The sequence below is a fragment of the Anomaloglossus baeobatrachus genome, chromosome 5, assembly GCF_048569485.1.
Source record: "Anomaloglossus baeobatrachus isolate aAnoBae1 chromosome 5, aAnoBae1.hap1, whole genome shotgun sequence".
Classification (NCBI taxonomy): domain Eukaryota; kingdom Metazoa; phylum Chordata; class Amphibia; order Anura; family Aromobatidae; genus Anomaloglossus; species Anomaloglossus baeobatrachus.
Genome location: NC_134357.1, coordinates 511,254,606 through 511,267,055, shown reverse-complemented (window position 1 = coordinate 511,267,055; position 12,450 = coordinate 511,254,606). Strand labels below are relative to the sequence as shown.

At 47.7% G+C, this 12,450-nt stretch overlaps 2 protein-coding genes across 2 annotated transcripts in view; one reads left to right on the top strand and one right to left on the bottom strand.

Annotated features, from left to right (window-relative positions):
• The window catches only part of LOC142311970 (uncharacterized), a 423,868-nt gene extending 422,525 nt beyond the window's left edge, over positions 1-1,343 (top strand). The window contains 1 exon segment of the mRNA XM_075350833.1: positions 1-1,343. Within this exon segment, the coding sequence (XP_075206948.1) occupies positions 1-57 (57 nt within the window). The 3' untranslated portion in view covers positions 58-1,343.
• The window catches only part of LOC142311975 (uncharacterized), a 452,821-nt gene that overhangs the window by 215,447 nt on the left and 224,924 nt on the right, over positions 1-12,450 (bottom strand). The gene's annotated exons all lie outside the window — the stretch shown is intronic.

Here is a 12,450-nt window from a genome sequence, read left to right as displayed (position 1 = left end):
AACAAGGAGTTTTCATGCTCCGAATGTGGAAAACATTTAAACAAAAATCAGTTTTAACGTTACATCTGAGAATTAACATGGAATATGCCATATTCATGTTCAGAATGTGTACAAATTTATTTTGTGAAACACCATCTTGTTTAACAACAGAGAACTCACACATGGCAGAAACTATTTTCATATTCAGAACGTGCAAAATATTTTACAGAGAAATTAGATCTTGTATTAAATGCAAAAACTCACAAAGAAGCCATTGTCATGTTCAAATATTTATGTAGGAATACAAAACTTTTCATACATCAAAGAATGTACACAGGGAAGTAGTAAGTTTCTTTTATATTTGTTTTATTTACAACCTATAAAAATGCAAGGTATAGTAAAATCAAGTGTCTAAAAAGAAAGGGAACCCAAGTTAGGGCACTAAATGAATAATAGGAAATGTATACAATTACCAATGGACATTTGATATTGAAAATGAATTAGTATCTAAATAATACACCTACAGTATATATGAACATTGTATATAATATATTTTATACTTGTAAATTCATTTTGAAAATTATAATGCCCCTTAGTGTCCCATCCACTATAAAACGCCTTCTTTGATGCCCACACAGTAAGATGCTGCAACTATGTCCCCAATAGAGTATGAAGCCACCATCTTCCCCATAAAACAGTATGATGCTCCAAGTGTGTACCCCAATAAGTCCACCATTCGGCTCCCCAATACAGTATGTTGCACCCACTGTGCTTCCCAATACAGGATATGGCACATAGTGATCCCTAGTACGATTTTCTGTCTTTCTTCCAACTTCAGAAAAATTCACAGACAAATGAAGAAAATCACCCAGACTTGTTTCTATGATGTGCTGCCCAAGTCTTTACTATTTGTGGACTAAAGGCCCCTTTACACACTGCAACATCGCAAACGACATCGCTGTAACGTCACCGGTTTTGTGACGTAATAGCGACTTTCCCAGCGACATTGCAGTGTGTGAAACACATCAGCGACCTGGCCCCTGCTGTTAGGTTGCTGATAAATACACATCTCTCAGGACCATTCTTTGGTCCTTTGTTTCCCGCTGTGCAGCATGATCGCTAGAAAGTCTCAATGTGTAAAGGGGCCTTTACAGCGACTTCGTTAGCGACTTCCCTTTCAAAAAGCTGCTTTACAACGTCCCCAATGACTAGCTAGGTCGTTCTGCAGGTCCGTATCGCTGTTGCGTCGTTTTCCAGGTTTGCCTGTTTGACAGCTCACCAGAGACTTTGTAGCGATCCCAGCCAGGTTGGGATCGCTGGTGGGATCGCTAGAAAGTCTGTGTGTAAAGGGGCCTTAAGGTTCCACCCAGAAGGCACAATAAGGCTATGTTCGCACGTTGCGTTTTTTACCGCGTTTCTGTAGCGTTTTTGGCAGCAGCGTTTTTGCGCAAAAACGCATGCGTTTTTGATTTCCAGCAAAGTCTATGGGAAAAGCAGAAATCCTGTCTGCACTTTGCTTTTTTTTCTGCAGCATTTAATTTGCATATTTATGGTCAAAAACCATGCTGAAAAAGAAGCAGCATGTCAGTTGTTTTTGCCATTTCTGCAGCGTTTCCTTAACATTGGAGTCAATGAGAAATGGCAAAAAGCAACCAAAATCACAATTCCTGCGTTTTTCATGCTTTTCACCTGCTTTTCAACTGCGTTTTTGGCTCCAAAAACGCATGGTTTTGTGGCCAAAAATTAATGGGTTCTAATGTTCCTTTACACACACACAATAACCGAAAATTTAAATGTAAAAAAATAATAAACTTTAGCTATTTTTCTGTTAAAATGTGCATAACCACTATTATTTCATTAAAATTGATAATTTCCCATATAATTTTATTAAAAGTTAATTTCTTTGTCGCTCCATTGGGAGACCCAGACAATTGGGTGTATAGCTATTGCCTCTGGAGGCCACACAAAGTATTACACTTAAAAGTGTAAGGCCCCTCCCCTTCTGGCTATACACCCCCAGTGGGATCACTGGCTCACCAGTTTTGTGCTTTGTGCGAAGGAGGCAACACATCCACGCATAGCTCCACTTTTTAGTCAGCAGCAGCTGCTGACTATGTCGGATGGAAGAAAAGAGGACACATATAGTGTCCCCAGCATGCTCCCTTCTCACCCCACTGTATGTCGGAGGTGTTTGTAAGGTTGAGGTACCCATTGCGGGTACGGCGGCAGGAGCCCACATGCTGATTCCTTCCCCATCCCTTTTTACAGGGCTCTGGGTGAAGTGGGATTTACCGGTCTCCAGGCACTGAGACCGTGCTCCATCTACAGCCCCTGGAGAAGATGCTGGATGGAGCGGAGTACATCAGGGACATGGCCCTGCTTCCTCAAGGTACTCTGTGTCCCCGTGCATTTGGCGCTCACACCGCAGCATGCTGGGTGTTGTAGTGCGCCGGGGGACATCAGCGCTGCGGCGCCTGTGCCATGGCCTCATTCAGCCTTGCTGAAGCAGGCTCACTTATGGGAATTGGTCGCGCCGGCCGCTGGGACTGCGGCGCGGCTGGCACTTGTAGTGCGCCGGGGACTTCAGCGCGGCCTGCGCTTTTACGGCGGCCGCGCTGATAACTAGAGTCCCCGGCTTTTGCGGCCTGCTTCCGTTCGTTCCCGCCCCCAGACCTGCCAGTCAGGAGAGGGGCGGGACGCTGGCCACTTCCAGGAATCGGTCGCGCCGGCCGCTGGCAGCGGCGCGGCTGGCACTTGTGGTGCGCCGGGGACTTCAGCGCGGCCCGCGCTTTTACGGCGGCCGCGCTGATAACTAGAGTCCCCGGCTTTTGCGGCCTGCTTCCGTTCGTTCCCGCCCCCAGACCTGCCAGTCAGGAGAGGGGCGGGACGCTGGCCACTTCTATGAATCGGTCGCGCCGGCCGCTGGAACTGCGGCGCGGCTGGCACTTGTGGTGCGCCGGGGACTTCAGCGCGGCCCGCGCTTTTACGGCGGCCGCGCTGTTAACTCGAGTCCCCGGCTTCTGGGCCTTGTCTCCCTTCGTTACCGCCCACAGCCCTGACAGTCAGGGTAGGGGCGTGACGCTGCATAGAGCAGAGCTGAGAGCTGGAGTATGTTTTGCATACTCCACCCCTCTCACTGTGTGCACTGTGAATCCGGATTCCCGCACTTTCTCAGGCACGCCCACGGCTTCCTTCTCTACAAGGACACCGGCAGCCATTAGTGTCAGTTTCTGTACGATACAGAGACAAGTGTGGAAGACCCTGGCATTCTGATAGTCACACAATCGCTGTAACAGGCGTTAAGCAGCACCTGTGGTGCTAACCCCACTAGTGCAGAAGTGCACTTATAGATATGCTTGTACTATATACATTGCACTGTTTGGTCGCACGTTGTATATACCCTCCTGGATTATGCGGAGGAGTTATCAGCATATTCTCTGTGTAAAACAAAGGTGCAGAACCACATGTTTTTCTATACAGCTGGTACAGCATGTACGGCTATACGGCCGGCAGGTACATAGACTCCCATTGTATGCACTAATGGCCAGGGGATGAGGACGGTGTCTGCAGTATTTACTGACAGTTTTTCTGAGACTATGGCTATGATACTAGAAGCCTAGCAGTCCGGACATGTCTCTCACAATATGGGCACTGTTGAATCATTGATCCATGGCCCCCCTCAGTGTGAATAACTAACAGCTCCGGGAATGTCACACGCATCCCAGAGTCACGGCTCTGCACGGACGTCAGTCCCAGACAGCCTAAGTGGGCTCGCTATGAGCGGCCTCGGTTTCATCAGGGTCCTAACAGAAGGACTCGCTGTGTAATGAGGCGAAAGTAGCGGCTCAGGATTCTGATCCTGAGACCGCTCTCAATCTGGATACACCTGATTGTGACGCCATAGTAAATAATCTTATAGCGTCCATCTATAGAATGTGGGTTATTTCTCACAGCTCCTCCAGTGGAGGAGTCAGCTTCACGTATTTTTCTGGACCACTCTGCCTTCAGAGAGGCAGTCCAGGAACACCACGCTTATCCAGATATGCGCTTCTCCAAACGGCTTAGGATACACGTTATCCCTGTCCCCTGACTTGGTCAAGGACTGGACCCAATGTCCCGAGCGGCATCCTCCAATCTCCAGGCTTGTAGCTAGATCCATAGTTGCAGTGGGAGATGGAACTGCAAACTCAAAGATGCCACTGACAGACAGATGGATCTCTGGTCGAAAGCCATCTATGAGGCTGTCGGCGCACCGTTGGCTCCGGCATTCTCTCCCTTGGGGCACTCCAAGCTATTTCAGCTTGTCTTACACAGATTGACACGGTTACACGTACATCTGTGCCGCAGGTGGCATCCTTAACCTCTCAAATGTCTGCATTTGTTTCTTACGCGATTCAGGTTGTCCTGGACTCTGCGAACCGTGCGGCGGTAGCCTCCGCTACTCCGTGTTTTTAAGCAGAGCCTGGTCTGCTCGTTAAGTGAATGGAAGGCAGATTCTGCTTCCAAAAAAGGTTGCCTAACCAGTTGCCTTTTTCTGCTGACCGACTGTTTGGTGAGCGTTGGATGTAACCATCAAACAGTCCAGGGGTAAGGATTCATCCTTTCCTCAGCCCGGACACAACAAACCCCAACAGAGCAAGAGGCAGTCGGGGTTTTCGGCCTTTTCGAGGCTCGGGCAGGTCCCATTTTTCCTCGTCCAATGTGGACTCAAAAGGATCAGAGGAGCTAAGATTCTTAGCGGGCTCAGTCTCGCCCAAAAAAGCGACAGTCTGAAAACCCGCTTCCAAGGCGGCTTCCTCATGACTTGCGGCCTCGGTCGGTAGCAGGCTCTCCCGCCTTGGCGATATTTAGCTGCCATAGGTCAATGACCATTGAGTGTGAGACATTCTGTCTCACGGGTACAGGATAGAGCTCACTTCTCGTCCTCCAACTCGATTCTTCAGAATTTCTCCACCTCCCGGCCGGGCCGCTGCTCTTCTGCAAACAGGGTGCACTCTATAGGCAGAAAGAGTGATGACCCCCGTTCCTCTTCAGGAACAAGGTCACGGTTTTTACCCCAAATTCTTTGCGGTACCTATAACAACGGGCCGTTCCGTCCCGTTCTGGATCTAAAAATGCTCAGCAAGCTCGTGGACACCAGGCGGTTCCGGATGGAATCCCTCCGCCATGTCATCGCCTCAAGGTCCCAAGGATATTTCCTAGCATCATTAGGCATCAAGGATGCTTATCCACACGTGCCGATTGATCCAGAGCACTAGCGTTTCTACGCTTCGTTATAGGAGACGAACACCCTCTGTTCGTAGCTCTACCTTCCGGCTAGCGACAGTCCAACTGGTCTTCGCCAAGGTCAGGGCAGCAGTAGTCACAGTCCTGCACTCTCAGGGTCACTCTGTGGTCCCGTATTTAGACGATCTACTTGTCAAGGCACTCTCTTAGGAAACATGCCAACACTGCCCGAACGTTGCGCTGGAGACTCTCTAGAGTTTTGGGTGGATCATCAACTTTTTAAAGTCAGATCCGACCCCGACCCTATCGATAACATATCTAGGCATAGAGTTTCTTACTCTCTCAGCGATAGTGAAGCTGCCGCTAGACAAACAGCATTCACTACGGGCTGCAAGCTCTTCTTTAAGAACCAGTCGCACACATTGAGACGCCTCATGCACTTCCTACGTAAGATGGTAGCAATGGAGGCAGTTCCTTTCGCGCAGTTTTACTGCGTCCACTACAATGGGACATTCTCCGCCAATGGGACGAGGAGTCGACGTCCCTCAACAGAGTCGTCGTTCTTTCTCAGGCGGCCAAGGAATCTCTACGGTGGTGGCTTCTTCTCACCTCTTGGTCAAAAAGAAGGTCCTTCCTATCCCCGTCCTGGGCGATAGTTACGACAGACGCGAGTCTATCAGGGTGGGGAGCAGTTTTTTCTCCACTACAGCGCTCAGGGTACGTGGACTCAGCAAGAGTCCACTCTTCAGATCAATGTTCTTGAACACAGAGCAGTGTATCTTGCCCTACAATCCTTCCAACAGCGGCTGGAAAGCAAGCATATCCGACTTCAGTCGGACAGCTCCACAGCGGTGGCATACATCAACCACCAAGGAAGAACGCGCAACCGGCAAGCCTTCCAGGAAGTCCGGCAGGTTCTGATGTGGGTGGAAGACACGGCATCCACCATATCCACAATTCACATCCCAAGTGTGGAAACTAGGAAGCTGACTTCCTAAGTCGCTGAGGTGTGGCCGAAAGAGTATGGTCTCCTCACCCGGACGGGTTTCAGGAGATCTGGCGCCGCTGACAGAGGCCGGACGTCGATCTAATGGCGTCACGGCACAACAACAATGTGCCAGCTTCATGGCACGGTTTCACAATCATCGAGCTCTGGCGGCAAACGCCTTAGTTCAGCATTGGTCGCAGTTCCAGCTACCTTAGGTGCCACCTCTGGCATTGTTGCCCAGAGTACTGCGCTAGATCAAGACCGACTGCGGCCGCGCCATCCTCGTCGCTACAAATTGGCCGAGGATGTTGTGGTACTCGGTTCTGTGGTGCCTCACGGTAGGCTAACCGGGGGCACTACCAGACCAATCAGACTGGCTGTCTCAAGGGCCATTCTTCCATTTGAATTCTACGGCCCTCAACCGGATGGTGTGGCATTGAGTCCTGGAACCTAGTGTCGTCAGGATTACCTCAGGACGTGGTTGCCACCATGAGACAGGCTAGCATACCAACGTCCGCCAAGATTGACCACAGGACGTGGAAGATGTTCTTATCTCGGTGCTCGGCGCAGGGTGTTTCTCCCTGGCCGGTTGCATCGTCTATGTTTCCTTCCTTCCTGCAATCTAGGTAGGAAAATGGGTTGTCGCTCAGTTCCCTTTAGGGACAAGTCTCAGCGCTATCTGTATTTTTTCAGAAACGACGACTTCCTCAGGTACGCACGTTCCTACGGGGAGTTTGTCTTCTCAGCACTCCGTACAAGCGGCCGTTAGAGCCCTGAGATCTGAACAAGGTTCTAATTGCTCTCCAGATGCCGCCTTTCGAGCCTTTGAAGGATGTCTCCCTTCCCGTTTTTCACGGGAAGTGGCCTTCTAGTAACGGTCTCGTCTCTTAGGAGAGTTTCCGAGCTAGCAACGCTCTCATACAAACTCCCTTCCTGGTCCTTCACCAGGACAGGGTAGTTCTGCGTCCGGTTCCGGAATCTCTCCCTAAGGTGGTATCCCATTTTCATATCAATCAGGATATCACCTCACCTTCTTTGTGTCCTCGTCCAGTCCATCAATTTCAGAAAGATTTGCATCTGTTGGTTCTGGTGAGAGCACTCAGGTTCTACTTCCCGCATGGCGCTCCTGCGCCACCCGGATGCACTCTTTGTCCTTGTCGCTGGTCGGCGTAAACAGTCGCAAGCTTCCAGATCCACCCTTGCTCGGGGGCTCGAGGAACCAATTCTTGAAACCTACAGTTCTACTGGGCTTCTGGTTCTCTCAAGGCCGAAGGCCCATTCTACCAGAGCCGTGGGTGCATCCTGGGCATTACGGCACCAGGCTACGGCTCAGCAGGTGTGTCAGGCACCCACCTGGTCGAGTCTACTTACTTTTACCAAGCATTATCAGATGCATACCTACGCTTCGGCAGACGCCAGCCTAGGTAGATAAGTCATTCAGGCGGCGGTTGGCCACCTGTAGGAGAGGGCCGTTTGACGGCCCTATCATGAGGTATTCTTTTACCCACCCAGGGATTGCTTTTGGACATCCCAATTGTCTGGGTCTCCCAATGGAGCGACAAAGAAGAAGGGAATTTTGTTTACTTACCGTAAATTCCTTTTCTTCTAGCTCCAATTGGGAGACCCAGCACCCGCCCTGTTTTCTCGGGGTTTTTCTGTTTTTTCGGGTACACATGTTGTTCATGTGGTATGGTTCAGTTCTCCGATGTTTCCTCGGATTGAATTGGTCTTTAAACCAGTTATTGGCTTTCCTCCTTCTTGCTTTGGCACTAAAACTGGTGAGCCAGTGATCCCACTGGGGGTGTATAGCCAGAAGGGGAGGGGCCTTACACTTTTAAGTGTAATACTTTGTGTGGCCTCCAGAGGCAATAGCTATACACCCAATTGTCTGGGTCTCCCAATTGGAGCTAGAAGAAAAGGAATTTACGGTAAGTAAACAAAATTCCCTTCTTTATACTTTTTTTCTCTTTTTTCATTCTTTTTGACTAATTCAACTTTATTTCTCAGTGTCTTGATCTCAAAAACGCATCTGCAGAAACGCAGGTGAAAACGCAGGTAAAAAGCGCTAAAAACGCACTAAAAACACGGTAAAAACGCATGCGTTTTTAGCGCTAAAAAATGGTCAAAAGCCATTTGGTCAAAAACCAAGGGAAGGAAAACGTGCAGAATAAACTGCAGGTACTCCGACGCAACGTGCGAACATAGCCTTATTGCGTCTGCAGCTCTAGAACTGATATGCAGTAGCTGAATGGTGGGGCAATGAGCCGATCGCTGCCTGTTCCACCATTGTATGCAAATGTACCCATGTCCTGAGGATGCAGATAGGATTATTTAGATGATGGAGAAGGCCTCCCACTTTACCTCTGGATCACAGGCTACATAGCAGCTATGTGATGCTGCAATTGGCAGTATGCTACTAGATAAGAATCAAGTAATTGTCTTGACAACTGTACTGTAAAGTCTCACAAAGCCGGATGTTAGGTCAAGTGGATCAGAGAAGCATTGGACAATTATGTTCAAACTTGTTACCAATGAGAGGAGCAGGGAATCCGCTAAGAAATCCTAACTGAAAATGGAAGAATATATTTACAGGACTCCGGTCCATCAGTCAGGTCAGTAATTTGTGACCATTGGATGGGAGCCCTGTAAATCTCCTCACCTCCCAGCATATCAGGCTCCTTTTTTTATTAGCTCTGGTGGCTCGATCCCACCACACAATGTCACACAGGTCCGGCTAATAAAAGGAGAAGGTAGAACTGCTGTGAGGTAAGTAGATTCTCAGGGCTGCCATCAACAGTTACATATTAAAAATCTGGTCGAATTGATGCCTAAGTTTTTATTTGGTACTACTTTGCCGATCCCTTACTCCTCTAATCTGCTATTTTCATTTTAGTCATGTGCAGTGTGTTTATTTACTGTATGTGATTTTAATATTCGTATAAATGAACTATATCCCATACTAAATAAAGGTTTATATTTGTATTTTTCATTTGCTTTGTATGAATTTGTTCTTCATGATGATATCCTGTAATTAGTTTTTATTATTCTTCATGGTTTGATATCAGGTGATATCTTCCTTGTTTCACAGGTAAGTTGTATACTGTTCTCAACATTGAAATTACAAAACTGTCTGTACAATCTGTGGCAAGTGGGAGGGGCAAAAATACTAGACAAAAAGTCATTTTTCAGCACATGAAACCTCAAACATTGACTTAAGTCTTTTGGGATGATTGTGCGATTCCTCCTGTTTGTTTACATTCCAGTTATCGCCACTTTTTGCAAATAGACGGGGACAGTATTCCTAAACTGAGAGACCTTCTTTATCACTTAGACAAACTGCTATGCGCATAAGCCAAGAAGACATTACAGTTCAATGTTGCGTGTCCCATTTGTTGGAAAAATGACAAGCAAACCTCTGCATTGACTGAATGTCAGATTTGAAGAATGCCACGTAATAATCTCAGGTCCACCAACTGCTACTAAACCAGACCAAGCTAATGGTGTCTTATTGACTTTACGTAACCCCTCTAAAAAGCCATAATGGTGAAGGAAGAATGACAATGAAGGCTGGAATAGAGTTATATCTTCTTCAGCGACGAATCCTGCTTTTGTGTTGGACGTAATGATAGTCAGAGATTAGTCTGGACACCTTGTGGGTAACGTCTTAAAAATGCCTTCACAAGAGAATGTCAAACCAGTCTCTACTACTGTGATTATGGTATGGTATAATGTACGGTATCGGAAGTACTCTATAATTTATACCAGGCACCTTAATGCCAGACCGCATGTTGCTCGTTCCATTGTGAGCAGTCTGCATTGACTAAACCTGCTACCATGGCCTGCAGCGTCTCCAGACTTCTCTCCTTTAGCTTAGACATTATTCTTCTGTAATTGCAAATGCAGGTTCCAGTAGCAGATTTTGGTTGGTGGTAATTTGGAGTTTCACATAGCTAAAATTGTTGACTCTCGTTTTCTACATCATTCCCTTCAATACTTGGTGCACTAGAAAGGTTACGGACCAGAGGAGAGGCTGTTGGTCCCATCATCGGAGGTGAATGCCACAAGATTAGTTCATTTATTTCATGCTGCCCACCCAGATTGGCCTGGTCCTTAGTGTCCAGATACCTCTCATAGAAGGGGGGATACTGTCATGGGTGACAGACAGTCATGTGGTTTCTGACTATAGAAGGTCACAGCGTTTGGATGCGCAAAATGCTCACTGACTTTCTATTGTTCCTGCTGTCTGTATTTATTGTAATAGGAAGCTTTCCTGCTGAATTTTCATATCTTCCCCTTTTAGACCCAGCAGGAGCTCACCTTCCACCCAGCTGCTGATCATCAGTATTCTCTTTGTGCTTAAATACTCCCTTCTTCCTTCTATTGGTGCTGGTGATATTATTCACTTCATTTTAGCTCAACTTGCAAGACGGTGGCTTGCGCTCATCTGTATCATTGCTGAAGCTTGCTGAACTCCTGCCTGTGTCTTCTGTGGATAAGTAGTTCATGCTTTTTCCTCTGTGTGTCCGCCTTGTGTCTTCTTTTAGCATTTAGTAGGGTTGATGAAGAGTTCATCCCACCCATTCCCTATTTAGGATCCAACAGTAATGTTGTGGAAAATAAGGGCTTTTCATCCCTGGAGGGGGATCACGAACAAATTTGCCATGAATAAAGAATGAGATCTAAACATCAAGAACAACTTTCCCTATCATCAAAGAGCAATTTGTTGAGGAACAATGCTTTTTCCAGCATGATGAAGATCATGTCACAAAGAAAAAGTAATAATTAAGTGGCTCAGTAGAAAAACATTACAAATTCTGGCTCAATTGACAAGAAACTTCCCAGAGAACCTGTGGTAATGTAATGCTAGCCAGGCAAGCACAGGATTAGTGGAGCCACAGGACCAAAGGTACAGATCTCTGGCCTGGAGGAGCAAATTAGAATGGCAACCGAGTCTTCGCTAAAGCCACCGGAAGAAGTGATAGACACACTAGTAGGCAGGCGACAGAGGGCAGACCCAGGGGATCAGTTGTACCTTAGTAGGCTGGAGCCACAGATATGGACACCGTCTCTGATAGCAGCAGAAGCCGGTGTCGTGGATTTGGCTGGGATGAATGTATGCATGTAGTTTCAGCGGCTGGTATGGAAAGTTACAGCAGCAGCGGCTGGTATTAGGGACAGCCGGTGTGAATAGTTTTGGCAGTGGAAGCGGATATTGTAGGAGCGACCAGAGAGGGTCCTTGCAGCACAAGCAGATATTGTGGAAGCAGCCGGGGTGGATAGTTGCAGCAGACTTGTTATGCGCTGAAACACAGATAGGAATCAGCAACAGCACACAGCAGTGGCAACACAAAGGACCTGAGAACTAGCAACATATATAACTCATTGCCGAGGCACTTCCCTTAAAAGGAAGGTGCCTTAAATACCTGATGCAGCTCAGCTATACTGAGAGGTACTTCCGGATCAGGGTGTACTGGCACTTTAAGAAAAGGGGTGGGCCTGCACGCACACCCTAGGGGTACTCCTGGCAAGCCAGTGCAGCATGCGCAGTGCCCCGGGAGACAGCAGCAGGAACTGAGGATGAAGCAGTCACCGCTGGACATTCAGGAAGATAAAAGTGCCAGTGTCTCCATCAGAGGAGGTTGGCAGAACAGTGAGACGATGCCGGTACAGGTATTACAGTACGTACCCCCCTTACAGCCACACTATTCCAGGAATCTCTTAAGGAGAAAAGCTGTATTAATATTCTCCCTTGGCTCCCATGAGTGTACCTCAGGGCCAAACCTCTTCCAGTCCACTAAGAAATAGGTTTTACCTTGGAAGCTTTTCACAGCGAGGATGGATTTTACCTCAAAGGTGATTTCATCACTAGCCAGAAGAGGTGAGGTACCTGGATCCCTGTAGTAATTGCTCAGGATGACGGATTTGAGGAGCAAGACATGGAAGGAGTTGGGAATTCAAAAGAAGCATGGGAGTTTCAACTTGTAGGACACCTCATTAATCCGCTGGAGCACCTCGAAGGGACCAATAAAGCAGGGACCTGACTTGTAGGAAGGCAATTTAAGGTGGACGTACCTGGAAAAGAGCAGTCTCTGGGCTGCAATAAAGGAGGATCAAAGTGTCTCTTGTCTGTATGCCTCTTCATAGGGATGTAGGACTGCTCCAAGGAGGAATTGGTTTTCGCCCAGATATCTGAGAAAGTTTTGAGGGAATCAGTTTCAGGATGCTAGAGTTGAGCGTCACTGGGAATGAGATTTTGG